The 24,626-nt window shown below is 38.8% G+C and overlaps 1 protein-coding gene across 4 annotated transcripts in view; it reads left to right on the top strand.

Moving 5' to 3' along the window:
• Positions 1-24,626, top strand: part of nbn (nibrin) — a 56,006-nt gene that overhangs the window by 5,356 nt on the left and 26,024 nt on the right. For 3 of the 4 annotated variants that reach the window (XM_043688117.2, XM_087986513.1, XM_087986512.1), the window contains exons 4-12: positions 649-808; positions 2,427-2,530; positions 8,844-8,961; positions 12,317-12,495; positions 14,986-15,083; positions 16,498-16,639; positions 21,115-21,393; positions 21,637-22,033; positions 24,017-24,097. In XM_043688117.2, coding sequence (XP_043544052.2) covers positions 649-808; positions 2,427-2,530; positions 8,844-8,961; positions 12,317-12,495; positions 14,986-15,083; positions 16,498-16,639; positions 21,115-21,393; positions 21,637-22,033; positions 24,017-24,097 — 1,558 coding nt within the window. The remainder of the gene's footprint in view (positions 1-648; positions 809-2,426; positions 2,531-8,843; positions 8,962-12,316; positions 12,496-14,985; positions 15,084-16,497; positions 16,640-21,114; positions 21,394-21,636; positions 22,034-24,016; positions 24,098-24,626) is intronic. The other variant, XM_087986514.1, reaches the window with a different exon arrangement.

Genomic DNA, 24,626 nt, shown 5'->3' with positions numbered 1-24,626 from the left:
CTTCCACTAAACCCTGTAGCAGAAAAGTAATGGTGTTTTATTATAACAATGGAGCAGTTAACCTTAAAAGAATGAAATTCACTAGATCACTGACTAAAAGCAGCCTTGCTGATCTTAGGAAGTTGAATGCAAGTTTTGAGAAGATTTGTAGCTCAGGTTGAGGTTCTAGATGTAGGTTTGCTCGCTGAGTTCGAAGGATCGTTTTCAGACATTTCGTTACCATACCTCGGATGAAACCAGAGGCTGGCTGAAGGTATTACCTAGTATGGTGACGAAATGTCTGAAAATGAACCTTTCAGCTCAGCGAGCAAACCTATATCCAGAAGTTGAATGCAGTTGAAAGGAGTTAAGATGCTATAGAATCCTAGCTGCCATTAGAGGAAGTGGAAAATAATTAAGCAAAGTTTTACATTTTATGGGCCTAACCTAGATGTGATTTCCCTTACTAGAGAATCTCATTACTTTTCTGTATTTCATTACTACCATAAATTGACTGATTTTGAGTGTATCTTTCAAGAATTTATTGTGATTATTTCTTTCTGTAGGATATCAGTTTGAGAGTCAATGAAGTTATGTTAGCTGCTACTACACAATTTCCTGTACTAAGTTATACATTGAAATGCAACAAATATATTTCTTACTCCTCAGAGTAGAATATGAACCTTTGATTGTATGCTCTTCCTGTTTGGATGGACTAGAAAAAATTGAACTAAACAAGTCAATTCAAGAGCTTGGAGGTCATCTTAGCAACAATTGGACAGAAGCTAACACTCACCTTGTCATGTCATCAGTCAAGGTCACTGTGAAGGTCAGTTATATAGATTAAGCAAAATATTGTTTCATTTCATGTTTTCTGAAAGTCTTTGCCAAGTTTTAAATCCATCTTTGCTGCAATTTGCTGAGCACTTTATCTTAATTATAATTACAACTCTTCCACATTAAATACTGTACAATGATATTGCCAACTTGTGAAATTATTATTACTATTGAGTTTCCACTAATTCAGATAGTTTTCTATGTGTAATTTTTAGCTATAAGAAGGTGCCCAATATTTCCTTTGTCTTCTCAGGACATTATTGAAAATATTTCTAACTTACTGGGAATACAATTAAGCTCAAGAAAAATTAACTTTTTGCCATTTTAGTTCAGAAAACAATGTAAACTGAAAAGTTTCCAGAAAGTTTTATTGTTTGAAAATTTAATTGCAACTCAGTACATCAATCGATTCGTCAAATGTTTGGCATTTATGATTATGACACAGGACTGTTCTTTCTTCTTTGATTATTTCCAGATGTCTTGAAGAGTCTCATTCCAAGTATTCTAAGTGATTGCTTGTTAACCTGCCTTGGCTTTCAGTCTAGCAACGCCTCAATTTCAAATTTTTCCAAGGTCTCACCCTAACTCTGCAACCCCTTTATTCTGGTCTCTTGTGCACTACTGACTTAATTTGCTCTGTCATTTGCAACCTTTGCTTTACTTATCCAGGCCCCCAGATCTGAAATTCTCTCCTTAAACCTGTCTGCATTTCTACACTGTGGTCCTCTATGTAACATGTTCTTTATAATGTACTTCTTTGACTGAGCTTTGCCACCCATCCTAAAATAGATTCAGTGCTAAATTCTTTAAAGTGTCTGAGAATGTCTTTCCATCTTAAAGGCACTATATATATTAGTTTCTCAAATCATGTTTTTCTTCTGTTTTTGCCTAATGAAAACAATATGTGAGTTTACACATGTAACTGTACTAGAAAAGCACAGATGGTCAGGCAGCATCTGAGGAGCAGGCGAATCGACGTTTCAGACATAAGCTCATGGTGAAGGGCTTATGCCTGAAATGTCGATTCTCCTGCTCCTTGGATGCTTCCGGATCAGCTGTGCTTTTCCAGCACCACACTCGACTCTGATCTCCAGTATCTGCAGTCCTCACTTTCTCCTACATGTAAATATACAGGTATAATCGGTCAAATGGCTGCTTTCTGTGCCATAACAATTCTGAAATTCATAACAATTCTGTGACATTTTTAGTATATTGATTAAATTGTGATGGATGTATTGGGTTTTCGATCGACACTTAATTATGTGTCGATCAAATATGTTTTAGATCAATTCTTTCCAAAATTCTCCCATTTCAAGGCTTGAAAGTTGTCTTGCCCCTTGGTGAGTGATGGGCAGTAGAGGAGAAGATCTGTAAGAGCAGAGGAAGGAGGGTCAGCCATTGATGACTTTGGGCTCCAATCCCTATCACTTCTTTGGGGTCCCTATTCCCATTTTGGGTATCCCTGTTTTAAATAAATGCATTTAGCTCACAATTTGATCTTTGGCCGACTCTTAATAAGGAAGTGAACTTTGTGTATAACTGTATATGCATCAGTTTCGTTGATGTGTACCAATTGTAATGATATCCAAATTTATTTTCTTTCCTATAAGACCATATGCGCAATGATTTGCTGTCGACCCATAGTGAAGCCAGAATTCTTTGTCAGTCTTATCAGGGCAATTCGGAATAGACAATGTCTTCCCAGTCCAGAAAGGTAAGAAATTGTGTCAGTTTCCTTTAACTGTGCTATTTGTGCCGGTTTCCGCAGAAATCACCAACAGTTGTAAATGACAACGTGAAACACTTGCAATCAGGTAGAAATTCTAATTTACTGTAACTCCAGTTGACAAACAAGGAACAAATCAGAGGAGGACAGCTCCCACTCTGCCAGTGAATGTATAATTTCTTCAACAGCTTATGTCATTGTTGTGCATTTAGAAACATGAGTTGCCACATTGTTTCACTAAAGAGATCATACCTCAGAGAACTCTAGCCAATTCTGTAGCTCCAACAGTGTGGTTAGCAGTCTCTGCAGCAGTGACGTGAGTCTGTCCTAGAATTGGAATAGAGCTAAATGTAGAAGGTGTCACAGGAGAAGCTAGCAGTGTCATGAGAATGTAGAAAGGAGGGTTGGAGTTATTTTGGAGAGACTGGAATGAATCATAGAATCCCTACGGTGCAGAAGGAAGCTATTCAGCCTACCAAGTCTGTACCGGCCCTCTGAAGAGCATCTCTGGACACCATGGACAATTTAGCCTGGCTATTCCATCTAACCTGCACATCTTTGGACTGTGGGAGGAAACTGGAGCACTCAGAGGAAACCCATACAGACAGTCACCCAAGGCTGGAATCAATCCTGGGTTCCTGATGCTGTGAGGCAGCTGTGCTACGCACAGTGCCATCATGCCACCCTTTGAGAGAAGGGAGAATCTGAAGGAGGGAAGATCTGTCCCAATTGGGAAAGTGTATCCCTATCTTTCCTGCCTAGTACAGTAACCTGCTAGCCTTTCACCCATTTCCTTGATTGCCGCCTCACAAAATTCAAAAGAGAGTACCTGTATTGATGAGAAGTGACCAATTAATTTTCTACTTAAAGGCCTAAATTGGGAGAGAGGACAGGTGGCCTGTCTTTCTTTCTTACTGTCGACAGTTTGGGATAAGCAGGATGGTGACAGGGAAGCCACCAGAGAATTTTATAGCTACTTCACTCCTTTAAATTTGTGGGATCCAATTCTGCCCAACAAGTGTTTAACATTGTGATAAGAATTGCTGCTAAACAAACTTCCTACCCTGCAAAATTGTTTGCATGTCATTGATGTTTTGTTTCTCAAAAGATAATTACTGCTGGAATTTAATTGACCTAGAAAGTAGTAGTGGTTTGATTAACACTGTACAAATTAACACTGCAATAAGTTTGGGTCATAAAGAAGAATGAAAGAAAAGTCCTCTTCAGAAGGAAAGGAATGGAAGCATTCAGTCAATGAAGGAACAGTAGTATATGTCGATGGCTTTATTATTGAAAGGCTGTTTCAGGTTCCATTACTGTACTCTGACAATTACATGCAGTAGTGGCTTGTGCTTCCTCACGCAACAAAAGGCAGTTCAATCACCAGGTATCCTTTTCTGCAGTCCCCTTTTTGCTCAGTTTCAAGTCTTATCATTATATTCATCACAAGTGAAATGCCACTTGCCAAGCATAGGAGGCAAAAGTGGATATACCAGGCACATGACGTAAGCAATAATAATGATGTGGTTCAAAATCCAAAAGGAAAACCTTAATTATTCTAATGTTCTGAAATGCTCCCAAGTCCATACTTTTGTGAAATTATAAATCTTCATTCTTCCCCTTACTCGTACTTCAAAACTAATCAACCATTTATGTCAGCAAAGGTAGATGCCAATTGCTTTGCTATCTTCTCTAATTGCTGAAATCCCTTCACCGATACCCTCGAGCATAAGACCACAGAAAGAGGAACAGGCTTCAAGCGTGCTCTGCATGATCATTGCTGATTGATGCTCCTCAGGATCACTTTCCTCTTTCTTTGTAACCCTGGATACCCCTACTGATTAAAAATCTATCTATTTCCACCTTAAATATATACAAAGAGTCTGCCCACAGATCCCTGTATAGTAAGAAGTTCCAATAAATTAGCTCTGCTTAATTCTGAGGCTATTTCTCTGATCCTAGACTTTTCCATCAGGGAAACATCCTCTCAGCATTCGCCTCATAAAAACTCTTAAGAATCCTACATGTTTCAATGAGATAACCTCGAATACTTTTATATTCCAATGAGTTGAGTCCCAACCTGTTTAACCTTTGCTCATAGAATAACACCTCCATACCAGGGATCATCTGAGCATTATCTAAATTGTCTCCAAGGAAATGTGTCTTTTCTTGAATAAGGGGACCAAAGCTGTTCACAATGCTCCAGATGTGGCTTCTATTGAAGTAAGAATTCCCTACTCTTAAAGTCCAACCCCCTTAAAATATCGTCCAGTGTTCCATTAGCCTTCCTGATTACCTGCTGCACCTGTGTGCTAGCTTTCTGTGTTTTGTGCATAGGTACCCCCACATCTCTTTATGTTGCAGCTTTCTGCAGTCTTTTGGTCTCCTTTCCAAAATGAACATCACATTTTCCTACATTGTTCTTTATTTACCAATTTTTCACCCACTTACTTAATCTATTTATAAATCCCTCTAAAATCTTAATATAAACTGTATCACTCTTGCAAACTGACTTTCACTCCTTCCTCCAAGTCATTCATATCTCTTAAAAACAATTGTGGTCCCAGAACGTATCCCTGTGGTACCCCACTGATTAGATGTCGCCAACTTAACAAAGAACCAATTATCTAAATTTCTGATACTTCACCTGAATCCCATGACTTCTGTTAAATTATAAGCTATCCATCGACTATTTCTGTTGCTACCTCTTCTAGCATCCTAGAATGCAGGCCATTGGGGCCAGGGGACGTGTCTGGCTTCATTCCCATTAGTTTGCCTAATACTACTTCTCTATGATGATGACTTAATCCCTCTTCTGGGTCCTGCCAAAGCTAGGATCAGCCATTGGGACTTGACAGGATACTATCTGATTAAGTTGTGATGGATAAAAAATTGAAATGTTTTGAATTGAGTCACCACTTTCATATGCCCTTTGATCATCATCTCTCTCATGGCCACATGCACTTATGACAATGAGACCTTTGTTGATTATCAGTAGTTGATGAATAACCAAGATGAGAACTTCATCATCCAAACTTAAGATGAAATTCATAGTGTGTGAAATTTGAGCTTTGCATGCACTCACATGATATTTCATGTAAATGGCCACTCTTTACATGGCCAACAATATCATTGCAAAGACCTGACACGTCGTTGCACTTCTGTGAAACTAACTACACTAATCTTTATACAAGCATGCAGTGTGGCTAGGAGGCCTAAAGAATATTGTGTTCTTTCCTGCTCCTTCAGAAGTATCATCATCCTCAACAGCCCCTGAGCTTCAGCATTTATATTCTCTGTCAGAGCTTGCAGCATGTTGCATCCTCTACCCCAGATGCTCTTTACTATCCCTTCATAGCTCTATTTGCTCACTTAGAATGCAAGAGTCAAAAGTGAAAGTCAAATTGTCTTCCTTACCTGTCTGTCCAAAATGTGACTTGAGTTGGCGTAATATCAAAGTTGAAACTTTATTGCTGGAACAGCACAGCAGGTCAGGCAGCATCCAGGGAACAGGAGATTCGACGTTTCGGGCACAGGCCCGCCTGTGCCCGAAACGTCGAATCTCCTGTTCCCTGGATGCTGCCTGACCTGCTGTGCTGTTCCAGCAATAAAGTTTCAACTTTGATCTCCAGCATCTGCAGACCTCACTTTCTCCTTGGCGTAATATCAATCTCAGAGTGAGTAACCTCTGAGGAATTGACACCCTACTGGTCATTTCCTATAGGACTGTTGAGGGCCATGTGGGAATGTAAATGTATGAATTAGAATTGTAAAGACAAGAATGTTTTAAATGAATATTATGCATCATATTTTGCTTGTCGATGAGTCAAGTTGATGTGATTTAATCAATTTGGAGGCTTAGGAGTTGTTCCACACTGTACATGTTGCATTTGGAAAATTAGTGTATCTTTGGCTTGAGAGAAGTTGATTGAAATTTGGATCCCCTACCGAAGTGACTGCAAACAACTATTCTTATAGTGTTCATCATTAGTTGCATCCCACTGTTGGTAGTAATGTCATTGTTTGGTGATACAGTATTTCAGCAATTTGTGTACAGTTCCCTCCAGTGTCCAGACAAAATATGAATGATGCTGTTCATTTAATTGCTGCAATACCATTTGTATGTTTCTATAAAGATGTCTTTTTCATATTGCTTGCATTAAGTACAAACTTTACAATTGGGGGAGGGTTGTTGTGATGTCATTGTGGTATTATTACTAGAATGTTAATCCAGAGACCCAGTTGTGAAAGACCTGGATTTGCCATGGTAGATGGTGGAATTTGAGTTCAATAAAAATCTGTAATTAAGAGTCTAATGATGACTATGGAACTATCAAACTCATCTTTGAGCAATTATATTATTCTTATTTATTCACAAGACGTGGGCTTTGCTGGCCGCTCCAGTATTTAGTACCTGTCACTAATTGCCCTTGTGAAAGTAGCTGTGATCTGCCTACTTGAACCGCTGCAATGTATTTGGTCTAGGTAAATACCCTCCTGTTGGGGAGGGCGGTTGACCCATAAATACTGACGAAATGGCAATAGATTTTAAAATCAGGGTAGTTTGTGGATTGGAGGGAAGCTTGCAGGTGATGGTCTTTCAATGTATCTGCTAACCCTTGTCCTACTAGGTATGAGTAGTCATGGATTTGGAAGATTCTGTCTAAAGAGCCTTGGTGAGTTTCTGCAGTCCTTTTGTAGATAGTACATGTTGCTGCTATTGAGTGTGAGGTTGGAGGGAATGAATGTTTGACGATGTGGTACAAATCAAGTGAATTGCTTTGTCATGAAAGGTGTTAGATTTCTTATGTTTTTTAAAGTGCATTCATTCAGGCAAGTGGGTGGTATTCCATCTAACTTCTAACCTTTGCTGCCTGTAGATGGTGGACAAAGTCTGGGGAGTTAGGAGATAAGTTACTTGCTGCATGACTCCCCATCTCTGGTCTGCTGGTGTAGACAATATTTATATGGCTAGTCCAGTTCAGTTTCTAGTCAGTGATACCCAGGATATTGTTTATGGGGGATTAGTGATGGTCCTGCTGCTGAATATTAGAGTTGATGGTTTCTCATTGGAGATGGTTATTACTGGCAGCATTAACATGTGCCTATTGTGTACTACATCTCAACCTAAACCTATATGTTGTCCAGGTTTTGTTGCTTTTGGTCATGTATTGCATCAGCATCTGAGGAGTTCTGAGTTGTGCTGAACATTGTGCAATCATTTGCAAAATGCCTCAGTTCTAACCTTTTAATGGAGGAAGTGTCATTGATGAAGACACTAAAGATGGTTAGTCATGGACTATTACTCTGAGGAACTCCTGCAAAAATGTTCTGGTGCTGAGATGACTGACCTCTACATCGGTCAGCATGGTAGCTCAGTGGATAGCACTGCTGCCTCACAGCATCATGGTCCCAGGTTTAACTCCGGCCTCGGGTGACTGTCTGTGGGGAGTTTGCACATTCTCCCAGTGTCTGCGTGGGTTTCCTCCAGGGACACCAGTTTCCTTCCACGGTCCAAAGATGTGCAGATCAGGTGAATTGGCCATGCTAAATTGCCCATAGTGTTCGGTGCATTCGTCAGAGGGAAATGGGTCTGGGTGGGTTACTCTTTGGAGGGTCACTGTGGACTTGTTGAGCCGAAGGGCCTGTTTCCACTCTGTAGGGAATCTAATCTAAAAAAAACAATCCGAGGAAGGATAACTGGAGTGTAATGAACATGGGTCTGGGAGGTTGATAAGAGGTGGAAGTCTGCTTGCAGAAGGGAGGCAGACTCCCATGACAAGGTTGGAAGGGCCAAAATGTTCAGGTGCAAGCCCAAACTCAATCCCTTAGTGCGCCTGACTGCAAGGAATGAAACCCTCTCTTTTAAGTCGGATGTCTGGATCTTGAAACTCTTAAGCAACTGTCGACTTTTTGCCCATCCTTCCACAAGATTGTTGTGCTGTTGATGCATTACATCAGAGGATTATTCATGAGAAAGCTGAGCCTTCATCCCCTATAGTGGAAGTGAAGCTCACTCCCCTGCCTAGAAGTAAAAGTTTAAAATGTTATTATAATATTGTTCTTAGTGAAAGACTTTAATTTGAATTTGTATTGCACAGCAAAAAGTTCCTCCCTATGTATTTCTGTTTTAAGGTAAAATTCAATTGCCTAAACAGGTACCTGTTCACTTTGGTTTGAAACAACAATCAAGCATAACGTCTAAATGGATTATTTGTTGACAAACACGTTCTTTAACATATTTTATCATTCTGAACATTGTAGTGAAACAACAAAATGTGATAAATTTTGTTCTTCACAGTTTCTCTCCACCAATTGATGAACCTAGTATCAAGCCTGGAGAGCTGGACATTACAACAAAGCCTGAAAGAAAATCGATCTTTAGAGACAAAACTTTCATCTTTTTAAATGAAAAGCAGGTAATAGTTGGATTTTGAAGAGGAACAATCTTCAATAGATATAATAGTGTCTTCAAACTATTCATATAAAACATATGTGCGCGGAGTTTCGTGTGTTAATTGTTGTATGGAAAAAATTTTTTTAAAGCAAAAGTAACTGAATAACACTGTATTTGCAAAGTTAAGTCTCAGATTTTTTTTAATAGAAAGCTTTTCTATCATTGATTAATAACGCTGACACTTTCTGCAATGGCAAAGCTAACTGAAGAAGTTACTTATATTTTTAATTGACCTCTTCAGATATGTAGTGACACGCCTCTAGAGCAGGTGGGGTTTGCAACTAAGAGGTACCTGAGGTTGGAACAGTACCATTGCACCACAAGAGCTCTCAAGAACAGTCCTCACCTATAGTATTGGATTAAGAGGAGGGTTTGTAACATTGCTAAGGACAGCAGGAAACCAGGAAATTGGAAACATTTTAGATATCAACAAAGACGGAAATAGAATATTAAAGAAAACCAACAAGGAATATTTAAGCCAATTTGTAAGCTTCTCAAAGTATATATTTAAAAAAGAGGGAAGAAATGTGGGTTTCATAAGACTGTACTTCATGGGCTGGAGGGTAGACTGCTCGCCTGTCTTTAAAAATGTCTGTCTGAAACCATCCAATAGAGGAAAAGTCCAGCATGGAGAGAAAACATGCTTTGTGCAGCATTAATGAGGGCAGAATGGGCTTCACTGGAGAGGATATCCTGGCCTCAGAAGTTGCTGACCAATTTATAAAGGGAGTGATGAGTTAGTAGAGTGAGAGCAAAGGTGATAAATGGAGGGAAATGCAGTTTTTCATTGTATAAAATTCAAAAATATAGATTTTCACCACTTAAAAATGTTAATGTTCAGAAACGTTTGAATGCCCTTTTTCACAGCATTAACTTGCAATTAAAGCAAGTTAGAGAGAAACCAGTGCTGAAAGTAATGATATCAATTACAACCTCAAGGGCTGTACATTGTCAAAAATTCAGCTGAGACCGTACCTAACCTGACCAAACTAGCTAGCATGCAATGGTAGCAAAAGATGAATGTATCTTAAACATTGTTGTGTTTACGTGTAAATGAGCAGTTTAATGTAGCAAGCTTTCTGTCCCAGATCTTTTAGTTCCATACGTCCCATCCAGCTCTCTGTTCTCTGGGAAAACCAGTGAGCCTTCTTTTGCGCCACAGGTGCATCGCATTTGAAGAATCCAACTTTGCAGAAGAATGTATCTTGACCAGTTAAATAATGATCCTTTCAGCTCTCTGGGCTAAGGTGACAATCCGTGCCCTTCCTGGACTGACAAAATGTTACTGTTTTCGGAGCAGCATGCAAGACTGCAGGTTTGACTGCTTCACACTTAGTTGATTGGGGTGGACAAAATTCCATTTATGTCTTGTAGATTTGCAAATTTAAGGCGACCCTTTGCCTTTTTTGGAAAAACACATTGATCAGCTGGTTGATGACCTGTTGCAAAAACAAGGTTAGTCGGTTGTCACTGGGAGTAGGGTGCTTATTGGAGCATTGTCGTTCTCAGTCTTGTTCAAAAAAGGTGGCAGAAATTATGCCATAATGTTTGTATTTCTGTTGATGTGTTATTGCATTTGAACATGACTTTAAAGTCAAAGTTATTATTGTTTGTTCTTCCAACACTTTTTAATGCAAAGTTTGTGCGAAGATTTGTAGTTCGGGTGCTCGTTGCTGTGGTTCTGTTCGCCGAGCTGGAAGTTTTTGTTGCAAACGTTTCGTCCCCTGTCTAGGTGACATCCTCAGTGCTTGGGAGCCTCCTGTGAAGCGCTTCTGTGGTGTTTCCTCCGGCATTTATAGTGACCTGTCCCTGCGGCTTCCGGTTGTCAGTTTCAACTGTCCGCTGTAGTGGCCGGTATATTGGGTCCAGGTCGATGTGTTTGTTGATGGAGTTTGTGGATGAGTGCCATGCTTCTAGGAATTCCCTGGCTGTTCTTTGTTTGGCTTGCCCTATAATGGTAGTGTTGTCCCAGTCAAATTCGTGTTGCTTGTTGTCTGCGTGTGTGGCTACTAGGGATAGCTGGTCGTGTCGTTTCGTGGCTAGTTGATGTTCTTGGATCGTTAGCTGTCTTCCTGTTTGTCCTATATAGTGTTTTGTGCAGTCCTTGCATGGGATTTTGTACACTACATTAGTTTTGCTCATGCTGGGTATTGGGTCCTTCGTTCTGGTGAGTTGTTGTCTGAGTGTGGCTGTTGGTTTGTGTGCTGTTATAAGTCCTAGTGGCCGCAGTAGTCTGGCTGTCAGTTCAGAGATGTTCTTGATGTATGGTGGTGTGGCTAGTCCTTTGTGTTGTGGCATGTCCTCGTTCCGTTGTCTTTCCCTTAGGCATCTGTTGATGAAATTGCGAGAATATCCGTTTTTGGCGAACACCTTATATAGGTGTTCCTCTTCCTCTTTTTGCAGTTCTGGTGTGCTGCAGTGTATTGTGGCCCTTTTGAATAGTGTCTTGATGCAACTTTGTTTGTGTGTATTGGGGTGGTTGCATTCATAGTTCAGGACTTGGTCTGTGTGTGTGGCTTTCCTGTGTACCTTACATAGGACAATCAGGAAGACAGCTAACGATCCGCATCCACGAACATCAACTAGCCACGAAATGACACGACCAGCTATCCCTAGTAGCCCCACACGCAGACGACAAGCAACATGAATTCGACTGGGACAACACTACTATTATAGGGAAAGCCAAACAAAGAACAGCTAGGGAATTCCTAGAAGCATGGCACTCATCCACAAACTCCATCAACAAACACATCGACCTGAACCCAATATACCAGCCACTACAGCGGACATCTGAAACTGACAACCGGAATCCGCAGGGACAGGCCACTATAAATGCCGGAGGAAACACCACAGAAGCGCTTCACAGGAGGCTCCCAAAGCACTGAGGTTGTCACCTAGACAGGGGACAAAACGTTTGCAACAAAAACTTCCAGCTCGGCGAACAGAACCACAGCAACTTTTTAATGCAGTGCATTCTGGAATATGATAACTCACTACGTGAAAAAAAAGCTTGTTTACTTTTGAATAATTTTAAACCTGATCTATTGTTACTAGTTTACCTGCCAGTAATCATTGTGAATACCAGTTGAATGATCTGATGTTTTAAGAATTTTTAACACTATTTATTTCTTTCATGTTGTTACCGTTGCTTATTTCAAATTATTGCATTATGTATTATTTAGCATTAAGCACCGTTTGATTCATGTAAGTTTTTTAACAAAGGTATAACACTTGATGCAATCGTGTTCACACTGGGAGTTAATACTACATATTGTATTTTTGCTGGCTATTAACTATATATGTGACTTGTCTTGCAGCACAAGAGGCTGAATTCTGCTGTAATTCTTGGAGGAGGAGATGTTAAACTTGTAGGGAATAATACCTCAGATATATCATTCCTTGAAGTACCAGGAGGCTGTGTCATTGATGTTGGAATGTCAGATTCTCAAACTTCAGGAGAAAAATTGATTGAGCCAGTGAGGAGAGCTTTGCAACGGTACATAACCTATCTTTATATGAAATATAATATAAAATCTAACAATTGGCTAACTTAATTTCTTAGTTGCCCTCACTTGCTCTAACCTCTGTGAACTTGCTGTACCCCTTCCTCTCAGGTCAAACTATAACTTTATTAAACCTGCTGACAAGGACGGTGCTGTTGTCGGTCTGGCTTACTGACCTATATCTTGCTGATACTGAGCACCGACTCTCAAATACTTCTTCCGAAATTTCCCTGGAGCATGACTCCACTACTGAACACCATAATTGAACGCCAAGCTGTTGCGTCTAGGACTGTCATTGACCTCACTCATCCAGAGATATTCCCTCCAGAGCTTCCCACTTTATTATATCCTGATGCCTTACAGCTCACTGCTGATTTCTTCCCAAAATAGAACCACCACCACCACCTCTAGGCCATTCGCTATTGGCTTGGAAATATACTGCCATTCTTTAAGTGTCATTGGTACTAACTCTTAGAGTTTCCTGTGTTAACAGCAGTTACCAATTCCCTCCACAACTTAAGATCCTAAAAGGACATGACAGGACGAATGTGGAGAGGATGTTTCAATATGTGTTTTGGGTATGTGGAATATTCCTTGTTTGATTTTATTTTGGGGAGGCTTTCTACTACAGTTTACGTTGCTGCTTCCTGCTCTCATCTGGAATGGAAAAAGTTAATCAACTTGCTTCCAATTTCCATCTCTCAACTCTGCCTGCTCCATCTTTTATTCTGACTTTCCTTGACCTTTTTGGGGACATGCCATCAACCAGTATCCACAGCAAAGTCACTGACTCTTTCATTGACCTTGACTACACATTCTCAAACCCATTCTCGCTGTTTCTCTGTCTCCATCACATCTGCTGTAATGGTGCTACCTTTTATTGATGTCCGACATGTCTTTCTTTTTTCTTTCAATCAAGGATTATATCCAGTTGTGTTTGACAGGACCCTCAGCAGTATCTGACCCATTTCCTGCACTTCTGTCACCCTTTCTCCTCCCTCCCAGAAAAATAGGGTTCCCCTTGTCCTCACTTACCAAACTAATAGCTTCAACATTCTCAAGGGTCATTCTCCTACATGTCTGTCGCCTCCAGCAGGATGCTGCCATCAAACACTTCTTCTGCTCTCCTTCCTTGTTGGCTTTCTGCAGGGATTGTTTCCTTTGTGACTCCCTGGCTGCTCCTTCACCACTCAGTCCTCCCTCCCAATGGCACCTTCTCATGCAATTACAGAATGTATAACATTTAACCATTTAACCCCTCCCACTTCCTTATCCAAGGACTCAGGCATACATTCCAGATGAAACAGATTTATTTGCACTACTTTTAATCTAACTTACTGTATTTGCTGCAAACTGGATGACTGCTTTGAGGAACCTCCAATCAGTCCACATAAATAATCTTGATTTTCTGGTCCTTGCCATTTCAATATATCAGCTTGCACTCATGCAGTCCTGTCTGCCCTAAGCCTGCTGTAGTATTTGAGCAGAGCCCGACTTGAGCTGAAAAAAGAGCACCTCACTTTCTGTTTAAGCATTTTACAGAATTCAGGACCCAGATATTGAAATCAACAATTTCGGACCATAAACTGTCCTCACTTTGTCCTCAACCTTCCCCCTCAACTTCCACTAGCCCTCCCCAACTCACTTATTTTCTCTTGTTGACACCTGACAGGATCATCGTCTGTTCATCGATATCATTTCTCTGCTACCATTGTCACTCTTTTTTGCCTTTTGCCTTGTCAATTGTTCCGCTTCCTATTCCTCACCACGTTTTTTTCTCAGCAGCTTAAAACCATCACTTTTCCAGTCCCCTTCAATCCACAGAGGAATCATATTGAGCTTCAAAGTTGACTGTTCCTCTTTCCATAGATGACAGAACTGCTGGATAGCACTTTGTTTTCAAAGTGCACTTCTCTAGATAGCACTTTGTTTTCATTTATACAGAGTATATTAGTCAACAGGTAACCGTGGACAAGCGATATCAGTTCATCAGCAGCATATGATTTTTGAGAAGTTTAGTTACAATTTATTTCAGGAGTATTACACCTTCAGAAAATATTTGCAATAAATGATTGATATGCTAACGAGTGGCTTTTTAAAAAAATCTTTGCCATTTTTTAAGAAAATTGCAATGGTACAGAAATCCGTGAAGCTAATCCATGAGTCATAAATTCAAATCACACCATGGCATGCTATGATATTGAATTTAGTAAACTTCTAATTTGTATGCCATCCCCAAAATCAATTGCTGTAATAGTTGCACATTACTCAAGCACTAGAGATATATTTTGGAAATCTTCATACCGTCAACAGTAGTAGTTAAAACTATTTGGCTTTAAAAAGCGATGAGAAAACAAAATGATAGGGATTATACACTCATAATAAGGATAGGAATGTTATTTATCTATTCAAAATGCTAAATTGCTTTTATTGTTAGCTATCCTTTTAGCTCATATTAACCAGAATGTTTTTTCTTTGACTAGAAAAGGGCTGCGTGTTATATCTGAGGCAGAGATTGGTTTTGCAGTTATTCACAATTCAACAGATATTTATTGTAACCCCAACCGGCAGCTTGATCAGGGTAAGTGTATAAAATATGTTACTAGTATGTCATGTCATACTCAAATTTGAGCTATGTGGAGAACAGTGCATGCTATTGAGGGTGCATTATGTTCTAATAATTGCACGTACCTGCTTTAGAATACTGGTTAGGTCACAGCTGGAGTTTTGTGTACAGTTCCAATACATTATACATTACATGAAAGTCATAACTGCTTTAGACAGAGTACGCAGGACATTTACATGCATATTGACAGGGCTTATATATTGCAGGGACAATGAAAGATTGGATAGGCTAGGTTTGTTTTACTCAAAACAAGGGAGGCTAAGGGGTGATTTTATGGAAGTGTATGAAATAATGAGGTTAAAAATCACACAACACCAGGTTATAGTCCAACAGGTTTATTTGGAAGCACCGGTTTTCAGAGCACTGCTCCTTGATCAGGTGGTTGTCAAGGAGTAGCGCTTCAAAATAAACCTGTTTGACTATTAACTGATTTTTAACTTTGTACATTCCTGTGCAATACCGGCACCTCCAAATTAGAAATAATGAGGGGTTTGGATAGAGTGGACAGGGAATGCCCATTTCCCCTAGCAGAGAGGTCACAGGTTTAAGGTGATTGGTAGAAGGATTAGAAGGGACTTGAAACAAAATTTCCACCCACAGTTGTCTGGTAGATTGAAGTAGAAATTAAACTAATCTAAATCTGCACCTGAAGGTCTGAAATTTACAAAGACTGAGGTTAGGTGCAAGAAGGTGGGGTTAGAATAGGCAGAAGTACATTCATTTGGCAGAAAAGTGACGTGCAGGTTAGCTCAATTGATGTTTGCAATACAGAGTGACCTGAATATCGTTGGTTCAATTCCCACACTGGCTGAGATTACCATGAAGGACTCTCTTTCTCAACCTTTCCCTCTGCCTGAGTTGTGATGATCCTCTGATAAAACCACCACTAGTCATGAATCTTAGAGAGAAGCCCTATGGACCAGGAAGGCTATTATGACTTTGTGATGAGCTTAATAGCCACTTTACATATTGTAATTCTTCATGCTGCCTGAACTGCTGTGCTCTTCCAGCACCACTAATCCAGAATATGATTTTTCTAAGTTCAGTACGATTACTGTAATGTTAAATACAATTGTCTGTATCATAATTAGCCTTGGTTTCACAAGTTTAAAAAAAGCAAATAGTTTTAGGCACCAAGCATGCAAGTTTCTTCCTTATCCATTCTCTGTTTCACCCCTTTGAGGAGATTAATCATTTAGCAGTCTCAGTCTAAATTATCATGCACGTTTCCGTCTAAATTATCATGCACGTGGGAAATGCTGGGCAAGCCATATTTATTGTCTGTTGTTCATCCAAAGCACTTTAGATTCCTTTCTTTTAAAACAATGGACATGCTTAGATGCATTAGATGTTTGCTTATTTCTTTAAGGAATGTTCTCCTCTTCAAGAACAACAATTCCAGGTCCTACACTTTCTGAAAATTTGAAAATAGATGACATGACTGCTCCAGATACCTCACAAGTTACTGCATATGTACCAGATACACAATCAACACAAGAACACAGTACAAGGTAAAGAAGTAACCCACTTTCGGATAGGAAAATGTAAGCCACATGATTGGAGGTATTTATGTTCTTCTTGATCACCATTTTGTTTAGGTGATGGATATGAGTTGAGAATGAGTTCTCTATATCCCTCTACTTGGTTCAGTTTTATACGTTCTGTATTTATATCTTCATTACTCAAGTAAAATAACTGTTATTTAATCTTTAATACTTTAAAACAATGTCCTTTGGTTCTCATGCCTTTTATGAGTGGGAGCGTTTTCTTCTATCTGCCCTGTCTATACCCTTCATGATTTTGAAAGCTTCTTCCAAACCTCTATTCCTTTGTCTAAGGGAAACAATCCAAGCATCTCCAATCTATCTTCACTTTTGAAGTTTTTCATCCCTGAATCATTCTTGTAAACCTCTTATGCAGTTTCTCAAATGCATTTGCATCCTTCCTAAAATGTGGCACCCAGACTTCAGCAGTGGTCTAACCAGTATCAATTCAGCATGGTGTCTCTGAATTGATACTCTGTGCCCTTATTAATGAAGCCTTGATGACTCTGTGCTTCAATAACAGTTCTATCTACCTGTTCTGCCACCTTTACTTATTTGTGTATATCTTTGCTTTTTCACACCATTTATTCTACATTTTATGTTGTCTCTTCATGTTCTTTATACAAAGTATCACCTCATAGTGCTCTGCATTGAATTTCAGTTGCCAACTTCTTTTGAAGTTTTACACTGTCCTCCTTGTGGTTGTAATTCTCCAAAAATTTTTGCCTTCTGCAAACTTTGAAATTTTCCCTGCACACTTGGATCTAGATCACTTATATGCATCAAGAAAAACAAGGGTCGCAATATCATCCCTTGAGGAACTCCATTACAAGCCTTCATCCAATTCGAAAAATGCGCATTAACTATTACTCTGTTTCCTATCCCTTAGCCAATTTTAAACCTAAATTGCTGATGACCCTTTTATTCTTACTATTATTTATTACTTACCTCACAAGACTATATTCAGCACTGTATTGAACATCTTTTGAAAGTGTATGTACATTTTATAATTGGCCTTCTATATTACTTCAGTAAACTCCTAGTTAATTAGACATAATTATCCCTTAACAAATTCATGTTGACTCTTCCAAATTAACCCACATTTTTCCAATTGTGTATTAATTCTATCCCAAGTAGTTATTTCTAGAAGATTCTTCACTACCAAAGTCAAACTAATTTGTCCGTAATTTTCAGGATTTAGTTTGACAGCCTCTTTTTTTTTTTGAACAAGCGTTTAATGTTTACAATTCTGAAGTGTTCTGGCACTACCTATGATTTCAGGGGAGATTGAAAGGTTATTGCTAGTGCCTTTACAATTCCTACCCACAATACCCTTGACTGTATGCCATTCATCCACAGTATGTTATCAGCTTTAAGCATCGCCAGCCTCTTGGCACAGATTATCTTCCCATATAATGTTTCCCCGTCAGATTGGCTATATTCCATCCTCTGATTATAACATCAAAAATTTCGGTCCCTGAAACCTGTCCTGCCATTCAATGAGGTTTTGCTGATCAGTCCCAGGTCTTAACTCCCCTTTTATGCCAACTTATTACAGCCCTCAATTCCTCAATATTTCAAAAATCTATCTACCCTCTGTTTTAATAAAGTATGTTTCATGATCTAACCTTCGCAACTCTTTGGTGTACAGATTTTCAGGCATACGTTATCTTCTAGGTGAAGAAAGTCCTTCATATCTGTTTTACATGTTCTTTTGTTCTGTATCTGTATCCGGATTTAAGATTCCTTCACAAGTGAAACAGATCATTACAGTATCTGTTCTGGAAAGCCCCATCAGAATTTTAAAAAATATTTCAATACAATCACCCCTTATTCTTATAAACTGTTAATGAATACATGCCCAAGCTATCTTTCTTTGCTAGATTCATGCTAACCTGCTCAATATGTTTCCCTGAGAAAGGGCTGTTTACTTGGTTATTTAGTCTTTCCATGGAATACTGAGGGTATATCCAAGAAGAAGTTAGATGAACATTTGAGGGGAAAAAAATGGAGCACGTGGAAATGAAGGTGAAACTGGGATAAGGATAGTTTTTGTGTGGATTTGGTACTGATGGGCCCGAAGGTTCACCACCTATGATTCTGTAATATGATACTTGATACTATCGAGCAAGATTTGATGAAAAGACATATTGCAAAAATCATTAGACAAGCTTTTTTCATTACTAATTTGTGATATCTAAAAGTTACCTTGTTTTGATATTTTCAATAAATAGTACCATGTTTTTCTCAAAGCATATGTTCTTAATGTTCTTATGTCCAATACGTTTTTCTTAAACTAAAGTCATAGAGTCATAGAGATGTACAGCATGGAAACAGACCCTTTGGTCCAACCCGTTCATCCCGACCAGATATCCCAACCCAATCTAGTTGATTTTCGGAATTCGGACTTTTTCAGTTTTCGGAATAAATTACATTTTCACAGTGAAATAAAAAAACCTAACAACATATGCACGAGCACTAAGACACAATTTACAACTGCCAGTGCTGGATCATGCCGCCACTTCCCATCTGAGTGACATGTTTCGAGTGGGTAGGGAGAGTCACCTGTTCGTGCACCAAAATGATGCTCCACACCCCGCGAAAAGCGGGGTTTCAGATAAAGGATTGTGTACCTGTACTAATTAATTAGATGAACTAGATGACGCACATTTTTAAGCACTAGTACAGCCATTGGTGCTGTCTGACAGAATCTGTAAATAAACACTAGATGGCACAGTTTTCTCATTATGGGGCCTGTAATGACATTCAACTCTCTGTATACAGTTTGTGTTGATGAAGACTGGGGAAATGTTTTATATTATTTTAAGTTATTAACAATACTGAAACAAACTAAGAAAAAGTTGTGCAGTGAGTTAAATCCTTGAATTGGAATTGTTGTGAGTTCGATACATTAAATCCTGTTCTTTCAGTATAAGTTTGATAAAGAATTAGCATAAAATTGACAATTGTGAAGTGACTATAACTGTAATTAAACAGACTACTATGCAACATATTAATCTTGAATACAAAAAAAATTATATTTTCTTCTACGGCCTTTGATTTACCTGTAGCCTGCTTCAGTGGGGAAAACAATTTGGTAGTCTCAATTCTGCAGAGACACTGTCAGGGTGAGTAAGCATGCTGCATGAGTTCAATGCCCTCTAGTCAATATTGCAAATATTTAGTAATTATATGTTTAATTTGTAGCTTTGTAACAATTTTTTAAAATTTATATCTCTATCTCAATTTTAAAATTCACATCCTTGTTTTCAAACCTCTCCACAGCCTCACCCTTCCCCATTCTTATGATTTTCCTTAAATTTGCACCTCTAAGATGTCTGTGCACCTCCAACTTGGCATCCCTGATTTTAATTGCTGCACTGTTGGCAGCTTGACACCTATTTTCCTTTCATCTTTTAAGATGCCCCTGAATACAACTTTCTACACCAAGCATTTGCCCTCATATCTTGTAATGTGATTCAGTGTCAAATTTTACTTGGTAAATAGACCTTGAATCATGAATTATAATTGATTTGCTTATACCACTGGGGTAACTCTGTGGTTTGTATTTTAATTTCCAGTGATAAGTATGTGAGTATGTGAGACATTAAAACTGAAAGTTACCAATGCATTGGGAAGCTGGCTACAGGGGCCAACCTCTGGGTTTCACTGCAGTGCATTACACTGAATATAAGCAATCTCCTGAGAAGAAGCAGGTTGGCACTTGAAAGTATCTTAATTCTCAACAAATTGCATGATTAATAAATTAATTAGATGCATTATTTATATCATAACTGGAAGCTCACCCATCCCTTGTTTCTGTACTCATCAACACCATTCCCCTACACATTCACTAAGGTTGAGAATCTTTGGAACTCCTTGCCATGAAGAGCTGTGGGGGCAGTGTCTTGATTATGTTTATCGCTGAGCTCGATTCTTGATCAAAGTTATGAGGAAAGGGCTGAAAAGTGAATATGAGTAGCAGATCCTGTTGAGTGGTGGAATAGGCTCAAGGGCCTGAATAGCCGACTCTAATTCCTATTTCTTATGGTCCTACCACAAGTAGATATGTCTATAAGTAGATAAGTAAGAGGATAAGTCGATAACTGGTGCAAGTAGAACTGCTTATTACCCTTCTGTCATTCACCATTGTAAGTTATGTGGAAATATAGAGATTTAAGTGTTTTAAGTCCATGATCCTGTTAGTTTGACAATTTTTCAGTGGCACTAAACACGTAGCTCAATGGAGGGCACACTGTTACAATGACAAAATTATGGAAAGGATTTTTATGTTTGATTCCTTTTTGCATTGAGTTTTTGAGCATGATTAAATTTGTGTACTACATAACTGTGAATGGGAAATTTGTTCAATTTGAGGTTAATTTAGTAATTTAGTTGTCAGTACTTGATATTAGTATCGATATTATCAAATCTTGTTTCAGAATGAACATAGATTACACACAAGTGATAAAAGAGACACCTGAAAACGAAAGCAAAATGGAATCACAGGATATTTCAGTGGCCAGAGAAACATCCAGCGTGAGACCACTGCTTCCAGCAGATGAAAAACCGAAGAATGAACTGAGACAAACATTTGTCACTGTTGACAAAAAGCCATTCATACCAACAACACTGAAAAATGTCAAAAAGAAAAGTAGCCTCTCTTCACAAAAGCAATCTCTCTTACCGCATGATTTCTTTCAGCCAGTGGGGAGAAAAAGGTAAAACTTTGGAATTTGGAAACAGTTGGTTACTTGCTTTAGCAAACCTGATTTGATAGTTTTCATAGGTCTCCAAAAGATCAGTGCAATCTAGCTGGCAAACCTAAGTTCAAAGAATACCATATAGTACTCTTGCGTTCTTCAGTCTCTATTTTTAACCACAGATACGTTTTAAAAAGAAATTGAACTGAAATTAGCAACATGGAAATTGATTTTGTTTTGCTATTCAAAAAATATAAACAGGGAAAGAGAGGAGACTGGATCATCTCAAGCTAAATTTGCAAGAACAGAGGAGCCAACTATACCCACTGATCATCACCTAAATATCACAGATTCTTCATTGGAAAAGAGTGACTCCAAGTTTGCAGGACAAAGGACTCAGTGTGAATATCTTTCTGCAAATCATAAAACTGGAGTCTCTGATCAGAGTTTAAAAGAAATCCCTAGAGAAGTTGGTGAAGAAGAAACTGCAAAGGCAATAAGAAAAAGAAAAGACCCAGAAAACAAAAATCTGAAAAGTGATCTGAAGCTTCCTACAGATGACCAGCTGGAAGTGACTAAAAGGAGAAAACTAGAACCTGAGGTTTTACCTTTCAACAGAAATGATGAGTCTGTAACAGAAGATGTAAACAAAGCATGTGTGAGTAGTGCTTTTTAAATTGGTATTTTCATCTTATTATCAGCTGAAAATCTCTGCAAACATAGGATTGGTGATGCATAAATTCAATTTTTTTCCCTTTATAAGACAATGTAACAGTTTTCTTAAATCAGTTTCTTTGTCATGTTTGATGCATTTGCAACCAAAAGCTCCAAATCATTTAAAAATGTCTTTTCTTTTTGTATTGGGTTCTCTGTAAAAGGATTGATAGTTCTTCCCCGATGTGTACTATTTAGCAGATGTCACTGAATAGTGATCACAATTTTGAACATTGATTCAGGAAGAGTAAAATTGCCCAAAGGAGCTAGGAACAATCAAAATGTCTCTATTGAGATCAGTCAATTCAATATTGGCCAAAATTTAAACTTAGAAAATTCTCACAACTCAGTTGACAAGCAGAGAGTAGGAGAAAGTGAGGATTGGAAGCGCAGCCAGTCAGGCAACATCCGAGGAGCAGAAGAGTCGACGTTCAAGCGTAAGCTCTTCATTAGGAATATTGCAGTTATCCACTTGATGAAGGAGCAGTGCTCTGAAAGCTAGTGCTTCCAAATAAACTTGTTGGACTATAACGCAGTGTTGTGTGATATTTAAGTTTGTACCCCCCAGTGCAACACCGATGTCTCTAAATCATGACCTTCATCAGGAATGTGGTGAGAGGGTGTGCTCAAGGGGGCTGAGAGATAAATGAGAGGGGGGTGGGGCTGGGGGAAGGTAGCTGGGGATACGATAGGTAGATGAAGGTGGGGAGTGATGGTAATAGGTTGGAATGGAGGGTGGAGTGGATAGGTGAGAAGGAAGATGGACAGATAGGACAGTTCAAGAGGGCGGAGCCGATTTGGAGGGTTGAATATGGGATAAGGTGGGAGGGAAAAGGGAGGTCAGAAAACTGGTGAAATTGGCATTTATCCTGTGTGTTTGGAGGGTCCCAATGCAGAAGATGATGTGTTCTTCCTCCATGTGTCAGGTGGCTAGAATTTGGCGTGTCCTTGGTGGAGTTGAAGTGTTCAGCCACAGGGCAGTGGGGTTAATTGGTGCATGTGTCCTGGAGATGTTTTTTGAAACATTCTGCAAGTTGGTGTCCTGTCTCTCCAATGTAGAGACCATTCAAGAGCAACGGACACATGTAGATGAGGTGTTTGGAGCTGCAGGAAAATCTCTGCCAGGATGTGAAATGATCCTTTGGGGAGTGTTTGGAGGAACTCGATTGTCTCTAATTTGTTGTGACTTTTTTTGAACAGTCCCAACAATCATTGCTTCTACCATGCCAATGTATTTGAACATTTGTCAACTGAAAGTCTGAAAATGTGTTACTGGAAAAGCGCAGCAGGTCAGGCAGCATCCAAGGAACAGGAGAATCGACATTTCGGGCATAAGCCCTTTTTCAGGAATGGCTGAAGAATTTCCTGAAGAAGGGCTTATGCCCAAAACGTCGATTCTCCTGTTCCTTGGATGCTGCCTGACCTGCTGCGCTTTTCCAGCAACACATTTTCAGCTCTGATCTCCAGCATCTGCAGTCCTCACTTTCTGCTCAACTATTTGGTTTTGAAATGTTCTGATTTAAATTTTTTGAAACTTTACCTACATTTCAGATTTTGAGAATATTATTTTAGGACATACCTTAACATGTACTGAAACTTCAGTCGTAACATTTTTATTGATGTGTAGGTTATGCGTGCAAATTAGTCATTTTGCTGACTAATCAATGATGTGCATAAGGAAGGATAGCATATCATGTGGTCTCATTGAAAGCTTTATTGTACCAACTCCTGTTAAACCAGTTCAGAAATTAGCCCTAATTTTTATTTTTATATCTGCTGTAATTGGATAAATTGAATCACAATGAAAACCTATTTTTATAATATATTTACAATGCAGTTGGCTTTAAAACATATCTTGGAGATAATGGTAATAATTAAGTGCAAGTTATGTTCTATAAATATATCCTGTTTCTTCCTTGTAATAAAGCATGCAAAGACATCACAAGTAAAACAGGAGTCTGAACTTGAACATGAATTGCCTGCACCACTTGATAAGGAGTTAAATAATGTAAGTATTTTACACCATTGTAAATCTAGCCATATTAAATCATCTCTAAAAGAGACTTGGTAATTAATTAGATCAGATTTAATCAGAACGCTGCACCTTCCAGTTAAGCTTCTGGATTCTTTTGTAAAAATCACTTTTATAGTCTATCCTAAATGACAATAAAGATCTTACCATTTGCTGACTAGTATTGGGTGATAAAAGAAACAGTATTTAGGATATAATCAAATCAAGCTGATTAACTATCACCTATTAAAGTGAATCTTGCTGTGAATACATGTCTAAAAGAGAAGATTTTCTGATAATGAAGATTCCTATACATCTATTTAGGGAGAGATGCTTTCTAAGTGCTGACAAATAGTGAAGAGGCTGATGCACTCTGCCTGAATTGTGTAGCATTAATTCTTAGTTCATTCATTTCACTAGAATGGAATGTCAATTACAATTGTGAGGCCAAACATGCGCATGGGAATTTTCTGTTAGAAAAATTCAGGATTATTTAGTTCTTCTTTCAAAATAAATTCAATAGTAA

Source organism: Chiloscyllium plagiosum, unplaced genomic scaffold, assembly GCF_037043375.1.
Source record: "Chiloscyllium plagiosum isolate Xiang-an unplaced genomic scaffold, Cpla_swu_hap1 HiC_scaffold_4, whole genome shotgun sequence".
Taxonomy (NCBI): domain Eukaryota; kingdom Metazoa; phylum Chordata; class Chondrichthyes; order Orectolobiformes; family Hemiscylliidae; genus Chiloscyllium; species Chiloscyllium plagiosum.
This window is presented reverse-complemented; position numbering and strand designations above follow the sequence as displayed.